At 34.0% G+C, this 20,464-nt stretch overlaps 7 protein-coding genes across 11 annotated transcripts in view; 4 read left to right on the forward strand and 3 right to left on the reverse strand.

Moving 5' to 3' along the window:
* Nucleotides 1–44: 44 nt before the first annotated feature.
* On the reverse strand, nt 45–2,089 carry LOC129568168 (uncharacterized). Its single transcript, XM_055445744.1, has 2 exons — nt 1,959–2,089; nt 45–1,685 (listed from the first exon to the last, which is right to left on the reverse strand). The coding sequence occupies exons 1-2, from the start codon at nt 2,040–2,042 to the stop codon at nt 483–485; spliced, it is 1,287 nt and encodes a 428-aa protein (XP_055301719.1). The 5' UTR covers nt 2,043–2,089; the 3' UTR covers nt 45–482.
* An 869-nt stretch (nt 2,090–2,958) lies between these two features.
* LOC129568169 (putative ankyrin repeat protein RF_0381) lies at nt 2,959–5,138 on the reverse strand. Its single transcript, XM_055445745.1, has 10 exons — nt 5,039–5,138; nt 4,888–4,897; nt 4,714–4,769; nt 4,516–4,617; nt 4,330–4,428; nt 3,889–3,986; nt 3,718–3,817; nt 3,489–3,593; nt 3,313–3,405; nt 2,959–3,140 (listed from the first exon to the last, which is right to left on the reverse strand). The coding sequence occupies exons 1-10, from the start codon at nt 5,097–5,099 to the stop codon at nt 3,079–3,081; spliced, it is 786 nt and encodes a 261-aa protein (XP_055301720.1). The 5' UTR covers nt 5,100–5,138; the 3' UTR covers nt 2,959–3,078.
* A 274-nt stretch (nt 5,139–5,412) lies between these two features.
* LOC129568146 (uncharacterized) lies at nt 5,413–8,887 on the forward strand. 5 transcript variants are annotated; one of them, XM_055445716.1, is made up of 6 exons: nt 5,413–6,144; nt 6,251–6,516; nt 6,874–8,073; nt 8,173–8,238; nt 8,466–8,532; nt 8,590–8,887. In XM_055445716.1, the coding sequence occupies exons 3-6, from the start codon at nt 7,525–7,527 to the stop codon at nt 8,664–8,666; spliced, it is 759 nt and encodes a 252-aa protein (XP_055301691.1). In that variant the 5' UTR covers nt 5,413–6,144; nt 6,251–6,516; nt 6,874–7,524; the 3' UTR covers nt 8,667–8,887. The 5 variants fall into 5 exon arrangements, with proteins under 5 accessions (XP_055301691.1, XP_055301693.1, XP_055301694.1 ...); XM_055445718.1 differs by having other exon boundaries at nt 5,413–6,061; nt 6,251–8,073; XM_055445719.1 differs by lacking the exon at nt 6,251–6,516 and having other exon boundaries at nt 5,413–5,886.
* Nucleotides 8,888–9,731: 844 nt separating this feature from the next.
* Nucleotides 9,732–12,114, forward strand: LOC129568150 (uncharacterized). The gene is made up of 5 exons (XM_055445724.1): nt 9,732–10,021; nt 10,199–10,269; nt 10,526–10,572; nt 10,659–10,818; nt 11,228–12,114. Exons 1-5 carry the CDS (start codon nt 9,885–9,887, stop codon nt 11,338–11,340), a joined length of 528 nt encoding a protein of 175 aa, XP_055301699.1. The 5' UTR covers nt 9,732–9,884; the 3' UTR covers nt 11,341–12,114.
* A 16-nt stretch (nt 12,115–12,130) lies between these two features.
* LOC129568149 (uncharacterized) lies at nt 12,131–14,140 on the reverse strand. Its single transcript, XM_055445723.1, has 3 exons — nt 14,005–14,140; nt 12,550–12,681; nt 12,131–12,417 (listed from the first exon to the last, which is right to left on the reverse strand). Exons 1-3 carry the CDS (start codon nt 14,050–14,052, stop codon nt 12,289–12,291), a joined length of 309 nt encoding a protein of 102 aa, XP_055301698.1. The 5' UTR covers nt 14,053–14,140; the 3' UTR covers nt 12,131–12,288.
* LOC129568148 (cuticle protein 1-like) lies at nt 13,814–17,027 on the forward strand. The gene is made up of 4 exons (XM_055445721.1): nt 13,814–15,798; nt 16,090–16,297; nt 16,490–16,586; nt 16,674–17,027. The coding sequence occupies exons 1-4, from the start codon at nt 15,784–15,786 to the stop codon at nt 16,825–16,827; spliced, it is 474 nt and encodes a 157-aa protein (XP_055301696.1). The 5' UTR covers nt 13,814–15,783; the 3' UTR covers nt 16,828–17,027.
* Nucleotides 17,028–18,366: 1,339 nt separating this feature from the next.
* Nucleotides 18,367–20,464, forward strand: part of LOC129568131 (serine/threonine-protein phosphatase 6 regulatory ankyrin repeat subunit A-like) — a 20,998-nt gene continuing 18,900 nt past the window's right edge. The window contains exons 1-6 of the mRNA XM_055445698.1: nt 18,367–18,488; nt 18,576–18,674; nt 18,801–18,899; nt 18,995–19,189; nt 19,376–19,474; nt 19,593–19,845. Coding sequence (XP_055301673.1) covers nt 19,051–19,189; nt 19,376–19,474; nt 19,593–19,845 — 491 coding nt within the window. The 5' untranslated portion in view covers nt 18,367–18,488; nt 18,576–18,674; nt 18,801–18,899; nt 18,995–19,050. The remainder of the gene's footprint in view (nt 18,489–18,575; nt 18,675–18,800; nt 18,900–18,994; nt 19,190–19,375; nt 19,475–19,592; nt 19,846–20,464) is intronic.

The following is a 20,464-nucleotide window of genomic DNA, read 5'->3' on the forward strand; positions in this document are numbered from 1 at the left end:
TCAAATGCGCTGAAAGCAAGGAGTTCAAATAAATGGAAAATATGTTTTGTCAAGTGGATTTGGAATTTATTTGACATAACTTTCAAGTACTTTGAATGTAATTTCAAAAATTCAACTCGAATGGATTTTAAAATGTACTAAATCTATCAAAACGAATAAACGAATAATAGACACAGTCCATGCGCAAATCGTCATCTAAACAAGTGTAAAATGGCTCAAAATCACCAATTTCAAAGTCATTGTTTGGCACTTATTTTGCATCAATCAAATCAAAATCGCAAGTATTGAATTGTTTCTTTGTAATCATCCAACTTGGAATGTTCGTAATTTTTTGGTTTGAGTCTAAAATTCATTTTTAATATGGTTTCAAGCAGCTAAATCAAACAAAGTCTTGTGAATTTCATTCAAAATTTGTATAAAAACAAAAACCATAGAAATTTTGGAAAACAAAACAAATTCATAGTAATTCGCCGAACTTCGTCTCAATTTCTGACCAACATTCCACCAGGAAGGAGGTCCCATTCGTGGTCTATTCTTTTGTAAATTTGATTCAATACCCGATGATCAAACGCTGTAAACAGAATCCGCTTCAGATGTTTTGCGCCACGTATGAATCTAAGGATGTTATTGCATGGGGATATGGCATTGTAGCCGGTGTAAAGTTCTTGAATATTTGGAACAACACATAAAACATGAATAAACTGCAAGTCGTCCAACTTGCCAGTTGTGACGATTTTCAATCCTTTATTCTTCTGCATGATTGCAATCCATTCATCGGGCGAATTATGAAATTCAATTTCCTCCAATTTCTCGAACACAATTGGAATTCGGCCGATGTTTTTTTTAAATGCACTGCGTGGTTTGAATTTAAATACTTTCAAACTATTGAAGCGAATTTCTTTGCCTTCAAAAACGGAATCATCGTGAAACTGTTCCAAAGTGAGACTCTCTAACTGCGTCGAATATTTGCTCAATATTTCCAGCATATTCCAAGTGCATCGGATGATTGTAACGTGTTTCAACTGAGGATTCGCTCGCAATCTTGTTTCCAACAGCACTGCGGTGTGTGGATACGATCCATACCAAAACTCTACGGTCAAGCTCTCCAAATGTGGAAAATTGTGTTCGAAGCAGCCGGCGTGAGTGTAGTACATTTCACCGAGGTGCAAGCGACGAAGTGCCGGAAAAATTTTGTCAAATCTCGATGCATTAGTTCGCAAATTGCCCATGCGGAGCTGAACACTTTCAACATTTAAGAATGGCCCACGCAAATCCAATATTTTATCATCGTCACAATGCACCAATTCAACGTCAACCAATGAGTATGAAGAGCGATCATTGAGGATTTTATTCAATGCTGCGCTTTGATCCGTGTCCAACAATCGATAATCCACTTTTAGCATTTTTATCAAGTGACCGAAATTTTGCACCACGTCCAGTGTGTCATTGAACGTTCCATTCGGAGACAAATTGGGCGAATTGATTACGAATTGTTCATACAAATACCGATGTTTAAACACAATTACGATCGCGTAACGATTCATTGGATTTGCACTGAAATACTTTTGCAATTCAATTAAATCAAAGTCTTTGAAGGTATCCAGAATCTCTTTTACAGACGAAAAAGACACTCGGTTGTGGGGGTCTGCTGATATGGACGATGATTGGCTTGCATCGCAATGGAACTGGAGGAGAAAGGAAAATCAAAGAAGAAAAAAATTGGAATTTGGTAATTGCATTTGAGCTAATTTTTTTTAGCAAATTCAACAAATGAGCTAATGAAAATCATTGGAAAAAGTTGGAACTTTTTATCAAAAAAAATCCGAATCAAGTTGAAAAAAGCTTAAAAAGAAAAAAAAATGATTTGATTTAAATTGATTAAATTCGAAAAACTAAAACATTGACACCATTGTTTCAAAAAAAGCGAAAAAAGTATGATGAAATACAAATCCACTTACGCAAAAAGCCAAAGCAAAAACGATGAATGCACCAAAAACCGTCCACATCGTTCTATGATTGATTACAAAATTGTCACTCTCCATGTGGCTCAATTACTTGAGACTGTTTGAAATTGTCTGATTAATTTTTTACAGAGACTTTTTCAATATAATTGATTAAAAAAAACGTTGTTACAATTTCTTTGAATTCAGCTGATTATTATCTTCACTTGAACACTTTGTAGTCGGACAATCAGCTTGTCTCAAGATGATTTCAGAGAAATTTTGACGATTTGAAATTCGGATTGCATTGAAATGTCATAGTCGTCTATGAAAAATAAACACATTGTACATGCCATTGTCTTATGATAGACCGGTACATTCGGTATACATGGTTTTGATCAATATTCTCAAAATCATACGATTAGTTACCAATACATTATTTCACCGTGTCCATTTAATGTGTAAAATACAGTGTCACATGTGGTTACTCGCACACAGTCGCAAGAAACAAAGTAAAACAAAGCAAGAGAGAAGCGCGCATCGAATCAACACACGAAGGTCTGATATAGACCATATCTTCGTTAGAATATAGGCACAAACACAATGTGATATGCTTTATTCTTTCATTTTGCATTGTCTCTTGCGAGTAGGTGCGGTCTTTGGCAGAGGTTGCATATTTGCTGCTGAGTAGGCCTGAGCTGAGCCGAATTAGCTAACTCAGGCGTCTGAAGCGGTATTTTAGCACACTTGCGGTGCAAAATTGTCGTGGTTCACTGGAATCCATCCAAATATAATTGATAAACAGCGTGGACTTCAGCGATCTACGACAATTTTGCACCGTAAGTGTGCTAAAATACCGCTTCAGGCGCCTGAGTTAGCAAATTCAGCTCAGCTCAGGCCTACTCAGCAGCAAATATGCAATATCTGGTCTTTGGAATACGAAACAATCAGAAGAATTTACATAGAGTAATTTCAATGGTCAATGATTTCTGAAAACTTCATTATAAACACCTAAATGTAACATAAGTCAGTTTATTTGTCGAGTTTTAATTTAAACTTTTATTTCGAGTTTTCTATCAATTTTTTGTGCCGTGTTTCTATTTCACTTGGCAAATCTATGGTAAATTAAAATCAAAATTCAGTGTCCTGCTTGTGCCTGTTTCTCTTCCGCTTCTTTTAGAACATCGATGATTTCTGGAGCTATAAAAAGTATGAAGAGTTGGAGTATTTGATGATATTAAATTTTCGTTTAATTTCTAATGAATTATCAGTAAATTAGTGAACAATAGATGAACATCAACAACGTTCAATGTTCATTTACTTAAAGAATATGGAATTTGGAATATTCAACGTTGATGTTGATTTAACCTACCTTGCGCCATGTCGCGTGGAGTTTGACCGCCGGAGCTTTTGATATTAACATTGGCCCCTTCTTCAATCAGAGCTTTGACTGTCTCCAAATTGCCTAAAGGAAATATTTTGAAGATATATTTTTCATTTATTGATTATTTTCAAAGATTGCAATGAAAGGAAATGGAAGAAAAAAACCTCCGTTTTCTGATGCGGCCCAGTGAAGAGGTGTGTAGCCAAAAGAGTTCTGCGCATTTATTTCAGCACCGTTCTCGATAAGCAACCTAACCAAGGCCGTGTGACCTAAGCGAAAACAAACACAAATGCTAAAATCGAAGACATGTCTTGAATGGCCACAATTGTAATGCAACATCTTAATTAAATATTCATCACAAAAATATTGAACTCTATCAAATTATTTGCATACCTTTCGTTGCAGCTGTACTCAATGGTCTCACATTGAAATGAGTTTTACTATTAACATCGGCACCGTGCTGAATAAGAATTTTCGCCACATCGATATAGCCCTTCATTTGATAAATCAAATATTTATTTTATTATTGGTTTAATAATTTGTATGGATCTTGTGAGCTATTACCTGATAAGATGTATATTGCAAAGGCGTTTTAGACTTGACATTCTTTGCATTGACATCGGCGCCGTGCTGTAGTAAAATTTTAGCAGCATCCGCTTTTCCTGTGGCAGGTTTATTCATAAGAAAACAATGCATTTTTAATAAAATACTATTCACATCCGACATATTTTCAATGAAATCAATTCGAATATTTCAAGAAGAATTTAGAAATTTGAATCAAATTAATTTTATTTTCATTGATGGTTCGTCGTTCAATTTCGAAAAAAAAAGTATATGGTTACAGGAATACCTAGTTTGAACTAAAACAGTGTGCACTTGTGTCTGATATCAGATATCTAGATACTTTTTGAGCATCTGAAGTGTACACTGAACCAAAATAATATTTTGTATATAAAGCAAATGCGAAAAGTATTCTATAATGATATACATTTTTGAATTGATTACCAAAAGCAGCAGCATAATGTAATGGAGTCTCTCTTCTATGGGTTTTCCCGTCGACTGCAGCTCCATTTTCAATGAGTTTTTTCATAATGTCAACATTGCCTAAGAGTAAGAGTTGAATGTTGTAGATACTTACAGCGAAAACTTTGAGCCACATATTTTGCAACTTTACTATTCATTAAAGTTTACCATTTTTGGCCGCTAAATGCAATGGCATTGTCCGGTTTCCATAGTAAGTGCAATTCACATTGACACCTTCTCCAATCAACCGTGTCACTTCCGATATTTGATCTAGACAATACGAAAAATGTTCACATTTCCCATTTGATTCTCTCATTTAATCACGAAGCACTTTTGCTGTCTAAATAAAAAAAAAGAATTACTTACTTGACACAATGGACTCACGCAATTTAATTTCCTGCTCGGAGTTTGTTTCGTTCAAGCTGAGTGGAAAGGAAAAATGGTTGATGGTTTTGTCATTAGAAATTTTTCGATTCTTTTATAAACTGTCAAGTGTTCTTTTCATTAATCAATAACATTTCTTCCACTGTATTTACTTACGAATTATCAACTGAAATCAAAACAATATTTAAAATTAACGAAAAGTAACGAAAAAAATGAAAGCATCAATTGTTCTCAAAAAAATTCGAAGGAAAATAAATAATTTTTAAAGAAGAAAATAATTTTCGTCCAATGCAAAATCTTCATTCACCTGGAACTACGCCGGCAAAAGCGACTCCAAGACAGAATGCAAACACAATAAACGAATTCATTTTTTTTTGTAAACAAAGCAAGCAAAAAATCACTTTTAAACCAAATCAGACAGTAAAACTTACTGAACCGTCTATTGAATACACCAACGAGTTTTATACTGATTCCGCCGGTTCTTTTCGAGACTCATTTCATATGCAGCAGACAGAATCAAATAAAATTCCAAGTTCCAAAAGTCGACCCGATTACTTTAATTGCATTGCGATAAAGGTTTGTAAACACTTTAGATAACAAATGCCAGAGAGATCAATGAAACAGTTGATTGGTGCACAAGTAAACAAATATTTTATGCTCACAACAGTGATTGCACTTGTTTAAGAATTCAATTCGGTCAAGATTTTGCTCTTTACATGTGCTTGTCTTGTTGCTCTGTTTGGCATCTTAAAAAAAAGATTTTTTCCAGCGACATTCAAATCACCTACAAAATATTCTGCACGACGGCGAAGAACATTCGAATTCGGCACATATACACACATAGTGTCAAAGTTCAAACGATTTGCCATTGCATAACCAAATGGGTTAATTCGTTATTTACATTCCTTTGCGCCGAAAAAATTTGAATACGCAAAAAGCAGTACAATTGCCCCGTGCACATCGACTAAAGACGTCAAACATAAAACGTCCAACGAATTGAGTGTGAATAAATTTCGTAATTTATTTTATGTGTATTGAAGTCAAATTGCAAAAAGACAATTAGTGAAAAAAATGTGAATAATCTCACTCGAAATAGTATTGAAAGAGACGGTGAATCAATCTATTTTATTACATTCGGCGATTGCAAGATGCAAGGTGAAATACGACTGTAAATTCAACAATAATTTGAACTCCTCTTGTAACATTTCATTTTCTTTCCATTTGATATGAGTGAAGAAAAAAACGCCGAAACTATAATGATAAATGACAATCTTGATTAAGTGATTTCAGGGAACCATGGTTTTCCTTCAAGTAGTAATTGCAATTGAAAGTATATCAATGATAAACTTAAATTATTTTACCAACAATTATTTCAATTCGAATAAAATTGTTCCAGTTCAATCGTAGAATCACGTAAACAATTTGATTTTGGATTTATCAAACACACCCATGCTACACAGGCACGGTTGCACGTCAACTGGACAGCAAAAATTAAACTGTTTTCTGGTCTCCTTTTCAGGGAATACAAATTTCATGAGTACTTCAGCACTTAAATTGATTTGATTAGCTGTATCCAAGCATCCATAACTGCTTTCATAGTAAAAAAACGTTTCAAAACCATAATCCATACTGAAAATTTCGAACCAAGCTGGTGGCAGATTGCAAGATTTCGATTAGAAAATTGTTTTATACACAAAATTTGGTGACCTTCAAATCTCGCTCAAAACAAGAGCGATAAAGGGATAAACAATCGTTTCGGAATTGGAATATTTTTTTTTCACAAACGTTGGTATTAAAATAAATGAAAAATTTGGTTGAATGAAGTTATCAGATGAGCTCATACAAAATTCATATAAAATTCGGAGGTTTTATCTTTAAATATCATTATTAGTTCGAGATTAGAAGATGTTATACCCAATGAGCCAAACACGTGCAATTATTGTGCATAGTAAATTTCTTTCTAAATCGTGCACAATTTTTACACATATTGTGCCCAGAAACAAAATTTTATCTAAAAATCACACAATTTTTGCACTTTCAGTGCTACATTTAGCATTACATTAAAGTATGCACAAAATTCAAACATTTAGCATTACATGTGTTCATTGGGTAAATATTTGAAGTGAAGCGTTTTTTTCGCAGTTTCAACATAAAATTGAAGCGATTTACATCAATGGAGTATAATGTGAAAAGTGTGCTAAGCGTTTGCTTTCTTCTGGCTTCTTTAACCAATTCGAAGAGTGAACTTTTAGCTCAATTCAGTGATTTGATTGAGGATGGCGATTCGGCTTGTGATTGCTCCAAAGTTATCGAAAGTCAGGATGGTGAGACGACAGAACCGCTGTATTTTCCAGATTACCGCAACTCGAATCCAGTTAGGAGAACGAGATTATTCGTATATTGGTCACAACATTCATTCAATGCGTTTTAGAGACATTTTTTTTTCTTCCTTTTGCGCAAGTGGAACACTTTTTTCTCAATTACACTTTAAATTTGCAGGAAGAAATCACTGAAGAAAATGTAACAAAACCCAAAGAAATTGAGTCATCAAGAGATTCGATAGGTTATACCTGTTTGATGTCCAATTTAAATGACCCAGCCTTTGAGAAACTTGATTGATGATAAGTTGCTGGCGTTGAAATCGACAAATGAGCCAACCGATACATTGACGCAGTTAGCAAGTGGATCAACCGAAAAACGTCCGAAATAATAAACGAATCTACAGAAACTTCACTACAAATTGAAAATGAATCAACCGAAACACAACCACAAATCGCAAACAAACCATCTGAAATGCCACTAACGACTCTAATGAGCACAGTTACTGAATTGCCCTTGACCACAATTTCACATGAATCAATCAATTCGATTGCCTCTGATGCAGCGAAAGAAATGACGACACCTTTAAACGTGGAACAATTAACCACATCTTCCGAAACGACTAAATCACCAACATTAGCCTTGGGTACAAGTGAACAAATAGCGACATCAGAATTGATAACAGACACAATATCAAACGACTCAATTGAAAGTTCAAGTGCAACAAGTGAACCGCCAACCAATAATGCATTTCTAAACAGCACAGAAGTGCCGAACTCAACTTCTGATGTTATCCAGGCAGAACGTTCCACAGCAACATCCACATTTGGTACGAGGACTACTGAGCATAGCACGATGAATAGCACTAATACGTTTGAAAGCACGTCGAACACATCGACTATTGTTTCAACTACACATGAAACTATTCCAGATAATAGTTTAAAAAACAAACATGAATGCACTTCTGAAACTTCTCCTGAGACAGCGACGATGAATGCAGTAACAATGACCGAGGAAAGCACCGTAAGTGAGAAATAATAGTGGATTTGATTTCTCATGGATATTCTTTGATTTTTATGAATGTAAAACTTTGGAATTTTGCTTCCGATTCAATTCTTTTAGCCCATTTTAACCTCAACCACTGGTGAGCACATCACAGTAGAAGTTAAAACACCCGAAGTTACAACGGTATGAATTTGCACATAAATCAATTGAAATTTAGTACAAATTACAGCAATTCAGTCAATGATTATGAAATGAGAGAAAATAGGCTAAAAAAAGGCTGAAAAAGTGGAAAGAATGAACTCTCTTCAAAGTCTTTGAAGAAAATGAACATGTCTTTGTGTTCATTGGACTGAAGACGTTCTCAGATCGTTTTGAAAAGGTCGAAAGTAAAAAAGTATGTTCATTTTCAGCTTTTATTCAATTTCGATACACTAGAAAGTACAACAATCGGAAGTAGTTTCAAGTTTAATGACACAGGTAAGCATTTCTTTACCTAAAAATCAGAATTGCATTGAAAATTTCAAAATATTTCAGCCAACTCCAGCGATGATCACCACAACGACACGAAGAACGCCAGCTGTAGAAATACGAACAACAACATTGGGTTGTGACCCATCAGCTGGCATCGTTGCATAGATTCGATGCCTACAAAATGGTGTGCGAAGCAAGAGGAGAGAACTTATAACTGAATCTCCCAATTTTGACACTGAAATGCATTAAATGAAAGCAATGCCACATTCAATGGGAATAGTTTACGACAAACAACAAGAAAAATAGGGAAAAATAATGAAATAATAAAAAATTGTATAACATTAACCTTGGTAGATAAGAATTTTCATTGTTTTGATGTGTTTCAAAAGATTTTCCTGCATTGTTCTACATTTAACACAAGATTAATTCCAATTTTGTAATTTGTATACAAACAATGTCAATTTGTGCTGAATGAGTGAACCAAATTCGACGAAACAATTGTTAAAGAAAAAAAAAATCAATTCGAAATCCAAAAAAAAATTTAAGCCATTTATTCAACGTTCTTAGGAGACAATTCTTCTCAAAAAAACAACCGGTTCCCGTTTCTTTTCTGTAAAAACACTGCGTATGTTTATGGAGTGCGTATATTTTGTGTGCCAAAAATCGAATTGATGCGGGTCATATGAGTTTGATGGTTTCGTTTATTATATTGTAGTCACAATGAACTAGTTTTATTTTCATTACATCGCTGTAATGCATTGACTTGGTCATAATTTCCATCTCGAACACATTGAAAAGGGAAGCATCGTACTAATGTCGAAATACGAACGACGACGGAGCGTATGAAGCTGGAAAATTCGAATGTGCATGTGTATTAGTGTCGCAGACTGTGTGTCGCCTTCGTGAAGCGTGCACAAATACACATGCGTCAGTGAACCCTCTGTCCATTGATACGCGACACATTCCTATCCAGTGTCATCATACGCACTACGCAGTACTTCTCCATTCTCAGTCTCTTTTCTCGTAGTAAGCATTTATTCGTGTTTTGATTTGCAGTGGATTGAATACGAATTTTTGAAGATTTGCGCCTTTGTTGAACAGAATTTTTAAATTGTGCCACAGTTCAGTTTGAAGTGTTGCATTCAACATTTTAGCTAAGAATCAAGTTATTCTTTAAATAAAATCTCATTTGAATTGAACAATCATCAACACATTGTGAATTTTATAAACAAAAAATCGCTTTGCTGCCTAAGCTGCATTGCAAAAGTATTAACTCATCAAAATTTCGTGCTGAAGCTGAATTTTTTTCATCAAAATCGATCAAACTTATTGAATTTTTCCACAATTTCAGAGCAAAAATGTCGTGTCCAACTGTGCAAAAATGCTGTGGTTGCATCGGCCTGGAGACTGCAGGCATAACGATGGGTGTTTTGGATATAATTATACGAGTTTCGCACGCATATATCATTTTGAATACGGAACAAAGAGATATTTAGTAAGTTTTACTACAAAAAATGAACATTTTTTATTCAATTTACTTCGATCACGATGATATTTCTTACAAGAATTGAAATTGAGGACATTTAATTAGAGAAATGATTTAAAAAAATGAACAAAACAATAATAAAATAACCGAAAAATATCCAAATGGTTCTTTTTTTGACGTGATTAGCTTCCAAGTTCGAGGAACAAGGGAAAAGACCATTGTAACTGTACCGCCGGAATTGTTGACGCTGATTGATTGTGAGTAGTCATCCATATAATGTTGGATTACGTCATGTGTTGTGTTTTTCAAAGATTTTTCGTGAATCTTCGTTTTTTCGAAATTTGTCAAACAATGATCAGATTAAAAACTTGGTTTCATTCTTGATTATCGAAATTCGATTTGAATTCATCAATTTTCTGCGGAGAATATTTTTTCTTAACTGATTAAACTACGAATTAGTATTGCAATTATGATAGTTGCTTTACATAAATAGTTATTTGATTCACTTTTTAGGTCTCTGTTTCATCATAACGATAGTATATCTTTTGGGCATTTTCAACGTAAGTTTTACTTTTTTTCAAATGCGTTTTAGTTTTTCACATGCAAAAAAGTTGACATGCGAATGATTTGTTTTCATTGTTTTCAGAGCAAGCGCAAATGGATGATACCCTCAATGGTTCTATCATTCGCATCGGCGATTGTATCATTATGTTACTGCATCGCACCGCTGATTGACCTCATCACTGGCGTAAAAGGCAAACAAACGGACTCATTATTTTACTTCATTTTCTTCTTCTGTATTGCAGGTACGTTTTCTAGATTTTTGATAATTTTTTCCAATTTTGTAAAATATGTTCACGTTTGATCCGAATCTGGTCATTGCAAATAAGTTATAATATTTCACACCGATAAGTATGTAAATGTGTATGAAACATTGTTTGCGTGAAATACACGTAAACTCAGCAGGCTGAGCGCTCAGTTCAATGGGTATAACTATCATATTTGCAATGACTAAATAAGAACATGAATTTCTAGCGATTTTTACTGCATGATTGAAAATCTTATCATTTGAACAAAAATAGATTGGGCCATAACTAGAAAGTGCATTTTCAGTGCATTTTTATACAGCAATTGACTAAAAAAATATAATAAGTCTATTTTCCCAACCAAAATTTGCTTTATTTCATTATTCTGATTTTTTCTTTTGCATTTTAGTTTTCTTCGTCTACTTCTTGGTCATCCAATATTCCCTTTACAAATGCACGAAAGAGGGAAAAAAATCTCCGGATACGAGATATGCTTCGAAAGGCACCATAAGCGACGTTTAATCATAGTCAATGACATCATACGTGAAATTCGATCAATCGATATCAATTTTTCAAATTCGATTTATAAAGCGCCATGAAAACGTGTTCATTTTTTCCATCAATAAATTATCTTATTTCGTATTCTCCATAGCTTAAAATACACGATATAGGATTAAAGTAATAACAATTTCTATGTAAAACAGTATTGTCGAACATTCATTCACATTCATGCACATTCAACAGTTTTTTTTTATATGAGGCTTTATGAAAATAACATGTGAAATAAATCGATAAAGTAAAAATCATATATAAAAAATTGATATTCAATGCGAATTTCGTCATTTAAGCTGTTGTAATCTAAGATTGATTGATTCGAAAATATTCATTGAAATAATACTAAAGAATTCCGAAATATTTGATAAAAATCGAACTTTTGTAAAACAAAAAATCTGCACATTTATTAATTTGTAACTAACAAATTGTGAGCTAAGTTATGCTTTTGTAAGTTTAAGTGGAATGTGGAGAATAAAATTGTTTTCTTTTCAAAGTCTCCGATCTTGTGTTTAAAATGGTTGCAGACACAATCAATTGTTGGCAACTTTTAGGCGTTTTCGACTCATTTAACGGATATGCGTCATTAGCACAGTGTTGCTATGAAATTAGGTCAAATAACAAAATTGAGAAAGAGAGATTAGAATAAAGAATGTGGTTTCGATTCCATGATTGAAAGAAATAATGGACAAAGTAATTAAAACAAAAGGCATGTCAAATATGACGATTGATCTAGAAGAGAAATAAATTTTCATGTTTTGCCATCAGCAGTGAAAGTGTTTTTATTATTTTAATTCGAGAAAATACAAAGAAACAAACTGAATTCCCCCTTCAGATTTGAGTTATTTTGTAAAAGTAATGTAAATTCTCTTTCTCGCTCTCTCGCTTGCTGCTTGAAATGGCCCGCTTCCAGCGCATCTAATCTTTCTTTTGTTCTTTTTGAAGATCATCGCTAAACTGCTTCAATCCAGTTGTTAGCTCATCGAAAGCGGTTTGTGCACTTTTGTAAGCGCTATTGGCACCGGTCGAAATTGCCTGAGCCGCTTTCTATAAAGTAGAAAAAACGAATCGAATTAATCAAACTATTTTACTAACCCAAACAAAATTACCAAATCAGAATTAATAAAATTCTTGTCATCAAATTTTGAAATTCAGATTGGTGAAAACAAATTAACTTACGTCAGCATTTTCCTTCGTAAACAAACTCTTGAGTTGTTGTTCAGCAATGTTAAGTCCTGCTGCAACTTTATCGGAGAATGATTCAGTGGTTGTTTCAGTATTTTCACGAGGAACACGAGCTGCCGATGTTAACTGAAGCGAACAAAATACAAGCGATTATAAAAAAAAAGTTAATCTTTTTTCTGAATCTAGCAAAGCCTAGGTTCTACTTGATAAATATTTGTTTTGTTAGAAGAATTCGATTAGGAAATTTGTTTTTCACTTATTTAAATCACTGATGTAGCGTCTAAAGTTCAAAAAAATGATCAAACAATCTGTGGTTTCTATTTTCATTTTGTTTGTACTTTCGCATGAAATACAACATTAAATTCAATTCGTTAGTTGAAGCCAAAAATGACAGAACTGTTATGTTAGTTGATAAGGATTCATGCGTCGACAAATATTTACAAATGAACAAAATAGCCTAAAGTTTTGGTATACGTTTCACAATTTCATCGCTTTGTTAATAGATCATGACTTTACATCATTTGCGTTTTTGGGAATATTTCGAATGTATTGCGAGGTCATTCGCATTGCGTCTTCTTTACTTCGGCCATAAAGTGATAAGAAAGTTCACTCTGCGCAAAGACAGTCAACTACCGAATTGATAAAATGATGCTACGAATGTGAGTGCGTACTAATCGTAAACCATAACTATTTTTGTTTTTTGTTTTTCAAATGTAGGCACTTTGAATCGACAAAGGAAATGTGTCTTGGATTTTCGGATGAAAAGCATCTTTTCGGTGAAATAAAAACAGATTTGTATAATAGTAGCCGTTCAAAAGCTTTGTGTATTATTCAACCTTTATCTATTTGCATTTTTCCTCATTTTTGTTTTAGAAAAATTGAACGAATTTTTCAGTTTATGCAAAGTGACGACACGTTTTGACGAAATTTACGGCGAACTCATGAACTAACGAAATTTCAATACAAAATGATACAAGAGTTCGTGGCGCTGCAAGCACTCAAAAGATATTTTGTACTGAAGTGTCGTCAGCTTGAGTTTATGAATCGAAGAAATTTGAAATAGAAGAAATTCAAAAACTGTTTTTAATTTCATTTTCATGCGATCGTTCAGTGGTTAATAAATAGCTTCTGTGTGAACAGTTGCGAAAAAGAGAATAAGAATTTTTTTATTTTAAAGTAAAACATAATTTTTTTTATACCTGAGTTGTAATTGCTGTAAACCTTATATATAGAAAAATTTAAACAAAAATCTTCTTCGTGTCTTTGTCGCAACGGTTTAGTTATAGAAAAGCAAAGTAATAAACAAGCACTCTTTGAGCAGTTGATCTGATTGAGTTAGTTTATTTATTAAGATGTGAAACGCAATTGCTAATTAGAAAACGATAAAGCTATTTCATGGTTTCAGTTCTGTTCTTCTTTCAAATGAAAAATATTTCTAAAAAAACTCACTTGAACGATGCAGAAAACTGCGATGAACAACAATCCAAGTTTGGCCATTTTAATTGAGTTTGTTTTTCCGTTATGATTCGATTATGATTTTTAATTCACACAAGACAAATGTCTGAGTTGATGATTTCGGTCTTAATTCTTTGACTTTCAGCGTTGAACTGGGCTGTACGGATCTAGACCATAGATTTCTTTGCTGTAAATTCGGTATCAGTGCTACGGCAATATTTGGAAATGATAAGCAAAAAAAGGCAAGTTCACATCACAACTTAAATATTCTAATTCAAATCGAGTCGTCAACTATAGTAAGTATAGTTGACAACTTTTAGGCGCATTCACAATGCATTTATATGGTTTGTGATTATTCAACGGATTTGTCCGATTTGAAATTACATACGATTCAATGAAGCAGCGGACTTGTCGTCACACGTGTAGATGTGGCATTTCACTATTTAGTGATTGGTTAGTTGCCGAAACATCATCTATGTAGTGCACTCGATATTTACGGTTAAAACTTAATATTCGGTTAGCCGGTTATGATTGAATGGTTTTGTTCATTCGCTTAAAGCATTTGCATTGTTTAACAAACGTAAATAGCAATCGATCATACCTCGTTTACGAGGCATTTAATATACATACCAAACATGTAGAAACATTCGCCAAAAATATAAACGACATGTTTTGTAAATTTAGAATGGCATGTTGAGTGAAAAAAAAATGTTTCATAAAGAAAGTGCAAGCAATAGCGGAAGTGAGATGGAGAGAAAGAGAATCGTAAAAAATACTTACTTCAATGATATATGCATATGTGCAATGAGCATACATCGTCTACGTCAAATGCCATGCCAAATGGTCAGAGCAATTGAATAAATGAAAATTCAAGAAAACAAACGCCGATAACGCAACGAATAATGAAATGTTTAATGGGATCATCCGTTCAGCACAATATCGCGCATGTCTCCTTGCCTGCTCGCTCGCGAGTGCAGTGCGCAGAAATAAATGCTTAGAGAAATGCAATTTTCTGATTTTTTCACATTTTTTTTGAAATTTCAGAGGAAAAATACGCTTAATAGCTTGGTTTGGAGTTAGTTTATTTCGTTTCTATTAGTATTATAGTTCACCGCTTTACACACGCGAATATTCTGGCTTCGAATTGGTTTTACTTTTCCTGATTTGTATGCACAATGCACATTCTCCGAACAACCTTAAGTGCAATCGCCCGCGGTGTGCAAGTTCAACCACAGAAAAACTGGAAACGTTGATATTACTTGATTTATGTCTAATTTCTACGCACATAGGGCAATTATATAATGTTCATGTGGTAGTGATTTTTTTCTCTCTTTCTCACTCTCGGTCTCTGCCGTGGCACCAAAAGTGGATGACTATTTTTCATTGGATGAATATATTTTCTCTTTTTGGTCGTTTTCATTATGAAGTATTGAGAGAATAACACATAGAAACAAACGAAAAAGAAGTAAAAAAAAACGAACAGAAACAAGTGTGAAAGCATAGAAAATATAGTTGAATATACTTGCATGCGAATATGAAGTACATGCATGAGCCGGGGAGCATGGCATTTTTGCACTCTACAGTGTTCTTGGATTTGTATTTAAACCACCAAAGTTAGTTCAATTGTATCAGTACAACAATTCATTCCGAATCGGAACAATATTGGAAGTTTTGAGTGTCCACTGTCCATTAAAACATAATTTGTTCAACAAAAGTGACATATAGTTTTTTGTTTCTGTACAACAAAATAGATATAACACTTAATAGTCCAATATGAATTCAAACGTGGTAAGAGTTCAACATAAAATACAAATACACATGATATCAATACGGTTGCATTACAAAAAATACGAAAAACATAGATTGTTAAATTCAGTGAAAAATATTAATATAATTCAGAGAAAATATGAAAATATTTTGTCAAAATTGCACTTAATAATTCAATTATTTCGAAACAGAGTGTGAATTAAAATTTCAAATGGAATAAAGTGAAATATGCGCTTTGAATGAATGCATGTTGTGTTGCATTTTGAATATCATGAAGCGGTTAATTTAAATGATTGTTATTATCTGTCGTAGATTTCCTTCTTTGTGCTCATCGCCGCTGCTTACTCAGCTCCACAAGCAGCCCAATGGCCAGCTGGTGTACACCCAAGCCTCTGCCCTAACTACCCATACTGCGATACCTCAGTCGGTGTTGTTGTTGCTCCAGTTGCTCCAGTTGCACCTTTGGAAGGATTCTCCACTCGTCTATACCCAGCTGGCGTAAGCCCAGCCGCTTGCCCAGGTAAAAGAAATTATAGTTTTTTTTATTGTTACAATGTTGATCATATTTTTCAATCAACGAATTAACGAATTGTTTTGAACATTTTTCTTTCACCATTCTTCAATTTTTTTTTCAATTTGTCAATCAAATTTCTAAGAATGTCATCGAAAAAAGGCAATTTAATTCCATCTATTGTTTATTCTTTCCGTAAAGGCTTCCCAATTTGCGATAACTCTGTTGTACACAACACTCCATCAGTTAACACTGTCAACCCGGTCTGGAACCAACCATCAACTGTTGTTGTTGACAAGTAAGAGTCATTTAGATTGACGCCATTTCAAGTGGTAAATTTACATAGACATCACTAAATGTCTTGTTTTCTCGATTTTTGATTTAGATACCCAGCTGGTGTAAACCCAAGCACCTGTCCCAACTATCCATACTGCGGTACCAGTTTCGCTGCACCAGTTGCACCATTGGAAGGATTCTCCACTCGTCTTTACCCAGCTGGCATTGTTGCCGCTTCATGCCCAAATTATCCATACTGTTAAGTTGGATAGGCAAGACTACAGCATTTCTGAATTCAAAAATAATTCTTAAACGCTAACTCCTTCTTTCTGTACGTTTTAATCCAAATTTGTATCTTCCAAAATCGACTAAAAGTGGTATAGAAACCTTAATTCACAACTTGTGAATCACAAGATATTTGCACTTCCTATAATTATTTTGTTAATAAAGTTTTATGAATCGTGACTCAAAGTAGTCTTATTTTCATTTATCGATTCTACTGTGGTAGATCGATAAAATACCATTTCTATCGTTTCGATTTCAACAACAATTTTAATCGAAACCATTTTGAACGTTCCAGTTGTATGGTGTTGCAAACACCACTGTCTAAGTTGATTGAATTCAAACATTTTGTAAAGAAACATTTACGTTTAGCTATTCTTTCTGCCAAAAGACAAATTTCGGACATTTTGACTGAAGAGAACGATCAGGCTACTATAACTGAAGTTGACTAAAGTCGCACATTTTGTTTGCCATAATCATTTTTAATCATAAGCCAGGGAAAATTCCGAAATTAATCGGCTGGCCAGTGGCCACTCAATCAACCAATTTAAATCATTGCAAATTCTGTGTTGTTGAACAAGTCGCCACTCGAATGCAGATCAACCTATTATGCTTCACGGAAAGAAGAGGTCATGCGAAAAGTGGCTTATGAAGTGCATAAAAGCTGATATGCATTTTAAATTATGCTAACCATAGATTCAAATCAGTCTATTAACTGATGTAATTGTGATTATTTGATGAGAATAAGTGTTTATTGTCAATGACACGGAAGCATTGCATTCGCATGATAAAAGCAATGAATGTTCAGCATACAAATACGTATGCGCTGGGCACGTGTTGCCACAAAATAATGGATTATTGAATTAACACCAGCAACGGAATCAACTTCAATCAAAGTGTGCCTTACAGAACAGAATATTTTTGATTATCCAGTCAACAAAGCCATCTGAGAATTTCTAAATTGGTTTGTTTACACTCCATATATAACAATCACTTTGTAAAATGCATGCTTAAATTGCTATCGTATGATGTGTGATGCCTTTTCTCTCAATTCGTTTTTTCAAAGTATAAAATCAGCGCTCTGTCAACGAAATGATTCAGTTTCATTGGAACAGTCGCAAAGCGCCAGTCACCACTCGATTTGATTTTGTGCCAATTGTGTTTAGAATAGATAGATTTTTTTTTCATTCATTATTACACAGCATTTCAGTTTACTGAACGTTTGAAGCATAAAGAAGTGTGTTCTTCGAACTAAAAATATATTCTTTAGTTGATTTGAATTTTGTCATTTGTTTTTTCATTTCCTAATTCAATTTCTTAGTCGAATTGAAGTTTTCAGTGCATTTTAAAGAATTAGAATGAGATTGGTGTGTGTAGCTGTTCTATTCTTCGGAGCAAATCTCTCCGAAACAAATACGGGTATGGAAATTGGCTTCAAGGTTATGATCAAAGAAGAGCATGCTTAAAATTTTGTGAAAGTTGTGATTCGTTCATTAGGTTTTTAGTTTGTAATTTAAAATTTAAAATCAAACATGTTTATTATCTTATGATTCAGATGCGTTTCCATTGGACGATTTTGGAGGCTTTTTTCGAACCACTTTCGTGTATGATGTTTCTCCATTACATGAAGCTGCTCAAGACGGTAAATAGCACATTTTTATAAGGCAACACAACTGTTTTGTTTTTTGTTCGTGATTCGTTTGATTGAAATGCAATTTCATTCGTGAAGGCCTTTTGAACATTGCAAAAAATTTGATCAAAAATGGAGCCGATGTCAATGCCAAAAATTCTATTGGAGAGACTGCTCTTCACTACGCAGCAAAAAATAGTAAGTGTAACCATTTTGTAATGAAATTCAATTTTTTAAGATATAAATGGTTTTGTTAAATTGTAAAGATCCAAAAAATCTTCTTTGATCCAGTCTATAATTGAATTTATTGATAATTTTCTTTAGATCATGAAGATATCGTTCAACTTCTCCTTGAAAATGGCGCCAACGCTAATGCTGAAGACGTGGAGGAGCGAACACCGTTGGTGCATTCCATTAAAAATGGTTGTTGCATCATTTTTCTTGATTTTTTCTCAAATTACTCTTATTATTTTTCTTTCCTGACTGATAATTTCTTTTTTCATGTTTTTCAATTTCAGATAATGAAAATATCGCCCGGGCTCTTCTCGCTAAGGGCGCCAGCTTTGATGCAACAATGATGAATTTCAAACCAATCCATTTAGCTTGTTATTATGGTCGAAAGAATATGGTTAAAATGTTCATCGAACAAGGTGCTGACGTAAATGCACCGGCGTATAGAGAAGCCAGACCAATTCATGTGGCTGCTATGTACGGTAAATCTAAACAATTAGCTGAAATTTAGAACTTTTTTGTACCATTTTGTGAATCCATCTACCTGTTCTAAAATGGATCGAATTTCAATGAAGAAAAAATACGTTAGAAAGGTTAATTCGTTTATTCAACTTCTATAAATCCATCAAAACGAGATAAAAATAATTTTGACTTATACTCTTGCACAGGTCGTGTGGATATTATGAGAATATTGATCGAACACGGTGCTAACGTTAGTGCTTGGTCACGAGGTGAAACGGATTCATTATCATTAGCTGCAATCGGTGGTAAGTGACATATTATTTATCTAAATGAAACACTGGCTGATGGCTGTGGAATTTTCTTCTGATAAAACAACTGAATGAATTAAAACTGCTTCGAAATGCAATAATCTTTGTGTTGTAGATAAAACGGATGCCATTACGGTTCTTTTGGAAAATGGTGCCGATATCGATGCGAAAGACTCAGACGGTAACACTGCGCTTCATGCGACGGCAGCTCTGGGAATGGCCAACGTTGTACAGTTTCTCATTGATAACGGAGCTGATATCAATGTTAAGAATAAGAAGGATCAAACGGCATTGGATTTGGCTGAGAAGTTTGACTCAAGAAAAGTGGCCGACATTCTAAGACAGGCGCGAGAACAACAGATGATACAGTGACCAAAACAGTCAAATTTTCATCAAATACAGATCCGAAAAATGTACGAAAAATACTTCTTCGTATAGTAAAATAAAGTTTGTAATGTTCTCAACATTTAAAATTCTAAAGAATGTGGTTTCTTCTATTTAAATATTCGGAGCACATGTAAAAATAAAAAGTTAAGTTCAATGTGTGTGTTGGAATCCAACGCTGTGAAGCAAAATGTTATTATATTCAACAGATCCAAAACCTTTCAGAGTTCTGTTTGTCCCTATCGAAAGTTCACTAACATGAATCATGAATGACGTTTGAAATGCCATTTTTGACAAATACCATTTCCAATATTTGGGTAAACCATGTGACGAAATCATATTATTGATGAGTGTATTCAATACAGTGTCCAACGTTGTCTTATTGTGTGATGAAACAGTGATATTTCAATTTTGAAAAAAAATTGCCTTCTTTCGGTAGTTTATGAAGTTCCATACTCCCCAACGACATTCAAATATATGGCCAAATGGATTTCTCGATTCGAGTAATTGAATGGGCTTATTTCCTGTCAGAATCAACCTTTTTGAAAGAATTTCCATGAGCCATTGCTTAGTTATGATATCAATACCACCACGATCAACTTG

Source organism: Sitodiplosis mosellana, unplaced genomic scaffold (assembly GCF_009176505.1).
Source record: "Sitodiplosis mosellana isolate CC-2019 unplaced genomic scaffold, AAFC_SMos_1.0 Smas_scaffold_17, whole genome shotgun sequence".
Lineage (NCBI taxonomy): Eukaryota > Metazoa > Arthropoda > Insecta > Diptera > Cecidomyiidae > Sitodiplosis > Sitodiplosis mosellana.